This window comes from the organism of the source record quoted next, unplaced genomic scaffold (genome assembly GCF_019419815.1).
Source record: "Pyrus x bretschneideri cultivar Hongxiangsu unplaced genomic scaffold, Pyrus_bretschneideri_v1 Contig5, whole genome shotgun sequence".
NCBI lineage: Eukaryota > Viridiplantae > Streptophyta > Magnoliopsida > Rosales > Rosaceae > Pyrus > Pyrus x bretschneideri.
This window is the reverse complement of record NW_025999787.1, coordinates 5226574-5229301: the sequence shown is the minus strand read 5'-3', so window position 1 is coordinate 5229301 and position 2728 is coordinate 5226574. Positions and strand designations below refer to the sequence as shown.

The window sequence follows — 2728 nt, the reverse complement described above, 5'->3', positions numbered from 1 at the left end:
TAATTCCATTGGTATTCATTTCATCTAAAACTCTAGTTATAGTACAACAAAGTCTTCCTTATAATTATAATTGCCTTGTAAATTATGTCATTGATGCCGACTACTAGTAGTAGTACTAGCATATTGGCTCAAGTCACTCATAGAAGCTAACTTTGCTAGCTCTTGTTGAAAGAAAGACAATCCACCACTAAATATTGCATCACCTCCTCCTACTCAAAGGAAGTCTCTGGTTAAACTACTTTGCTCACTTTGTCCTTGTTTTGTCATGGCTGCTGCTTCAGCTGACATCATCAAGTGTTTGTTGTTCAAGAACAGTGACCCATCTCCAACTGTGGCTCCTTGAGTTGACGAAGGAGACATAAAATTCACCAAATCATTGAAGTTAAAGGCGGCGTCGTTGAATGCTGTAGCTGGGTTGTTGTTGCTGGTTGTAGATCCCATTCGAGCTGCTTTTTGCAGAAGTGCTGTGGCTGACACGGGTTTTTGTTGGTGGTGGTTCTGATTGTTATTAATGTTGTTATTATAGAAAGAGGTGGTAGTGGTGGTAATTGTTTCAGAGAAACTCCCTTTGGATTCTTCCTCCTCCTTTAGCACTCCCCGAAGTAACAGCGCCGATGACATAGAGAGATTGTTGGCATTTGCAAATGATGATTCTTCCACGAACTTTTTGTTGTTAATGAGCCATTGCATCTGAGATGACGATGAAGACGATCCAAACATGTCCATTGATGCCGTTTGCAGCATTTCAGGCATAAAAGCTTTAGAGCTGAGATGAGAATTGTTGGCTGCTAGATGGTCAGAGCCAGCAAATTCCGACTGAAACATTGGTATAAAATTTGGGATTCTTTGTGGTTCATGGGCATTATTGGTAAATGACCCATTCATGAAGCTTGGATGAATAGTTGAAGCTGAGCAAAATCTTGCACTTTGCTCAGCCGCCAATGCATCACAGAAGGCTCTGTGTGTTATGAAGCTATCCTTCCTGTTTAACAAAATTTGGTCAACAAACTGATAAGTTTAACAGTGTATTATATGCATGTATAAAGCACATTTAAGTAGTTGAAATTTGGTAAATAAATTTGTGAAAATTCTATTATGCTCCTGATGGCAATGCACTGGAACAATGAATGGTTGAATATGTTGCAAAAAATTAAATGAACAAAGATTTGACAGTAGAGGATCCTGTGTATAGTAGATTCCCGGTGCAAAGTAGAAAATCCCACAAATTTGATGAATTCAGCAATACTCGAAAAATACATGATAAAATCGCACACCCGAGTAATCATACAGCATTAAATATTTAAAATCAAATAGATCCCCATAAAGTCTCTACGTGAAAGCATTAAATGTATATTCTTTCCCCAAATTAATCATATAAAAGGAGGGAATTTGTAAAGACAGGAAGTGACGGATTAAACTGGAAATAAACAGTAGATAGTAGTACCTGGAAAAGAGAGTGCCACAGTCACATCTATACTCTCTAGTCCCACAAACTTTGCTATGCGCCTTCCAATCCGATTGAACTGCGTATTTCTTTGAGCACTTCTCACACTTCCACTTCTTCTCGCCGTGCTTTCGGCTGAAGTGCTTTTTGATTCCGGTGAGGTCTCCGAGCGCTCGCGATGGCTCGTGGTGCACGCAAGTCTTTTCCGGGCACACGTACACCTTCTTCCGAATAACTTCTGTTTTTGATCTTTGTTTGAGCTTCCACGGAAGGTTGTGGCCACGTCGGTGAAGCTGCAAGTTCTGGTCTCTCTGGAAACCCTTGTTGCAAATTTCGCAAACGAACCGATTTGTGGCCATTAGAGATTTTGGGGACATAGCTATCACTTCTGCATCTGGATCTGCAATTGAATTAAAGTCCCATCAAACAAAAAAAATATGAAAAAACGAAAATAACAAAAAAAGAAGGAATATTGATTGACATATGTTGACCGAAGCTAATGAAGTGTGTGAAGCTGCAAGGTAGACATGAAAACACACTTGCCTGGCGTTCCAGGTAAACTTCTCTTCCTTTTGAATTGATTATTTATATTAGGGTTAGGGTTAGGGTTGAAATCGGGCTCTTGAGCAAACCCTGTGATGGTGGAGGGAACTAAAACTGCATCTTCGGACATCATCTGGAAGTTGAGCTTATTAGATGTAATTGGTTGTGGTCTAAACTTGATAATTAATTCAGCAAAAGTAAGTACAGAAGCAGTACCCTACCAAAACAAATTAAGAAAAAAAGTTAAAAACTTACTACTGCAGAAGACAATAATAAAAATCTCAGTGTCTGTATTGAATCCTTGAGAACAAATGAAGCACCTCAGATCAAAGCTTTTTTGTTTTCTGGGAAAATTCTTCACTTTGCTTGAACTTGGAAGGGAAAATGCTACACAGAAAATGAAAGCAAAAGAGAATATTTCTTCTCTCTCTTCCCCTTATCTTATACGGCTGCGCTCTCAATGTCGGTCAGCCATAGAATCAGCTGGACCGGTAGACCCCATTCTCTTCCTTTTTACAAAAGTGGGAAAGTTTTAAAAGATGAAATCAAGTTTTGAATTGAAAGGGTTAAACCCTGAAGAAAAGTGAGTTGCCTTTACAGCCAGCGATTCGTGAGGTAAAAATCATTACGCTATAATTGCATGAGGGCCATGAGGAGAAAGCGAGTGAGGGTGGTGCCGCCCGTGAGAGCTGAGTGGCAGCAGAGAGAGTGGGGGACCCATAAAAGACTGTCGATGACGGT

The 2728-nt window shown here is 39.9% G+C and overlaps 1 protein-coding gene across 2 annotated transcripts; it reads right to left on the bottom strand.

Moving 5' to 3' along the window:
- Positions 1-2483, bottom strand: LOC103930623 (zinc finger protein BALDIBIS). Of its 2 annotated transcripts, XM_048569578.1 has the most exons (4): positions 2243-2481; positions 1988-2120; positions 1445-1844; positions 1-982 (listed from the first exon to the last, which is right to left on the bottom strand). In XM_048569578.1, exons 2-4 carry the CDS (start codon positions 2118-2120, stop codon positions 214-216), a joined length of 1302 nt encoding a protein of 433 aa, XP_048425535.1. In that variant the 5' UTR covers positions 2243-2481; the 3' UTR covers positions 1-213. The 2 variants fall into 2 exon arrangements, with proteins under 2 accessions (XP_048425535.1, XP_048425536.1); XM_048569579.1 differs by lacking the exon at positions 1988-2120 and having other exon boundaries at positions 2243-2483.
- Between the last annotated feature and the right edge of the window lie 245 nt (positions 2484-2728).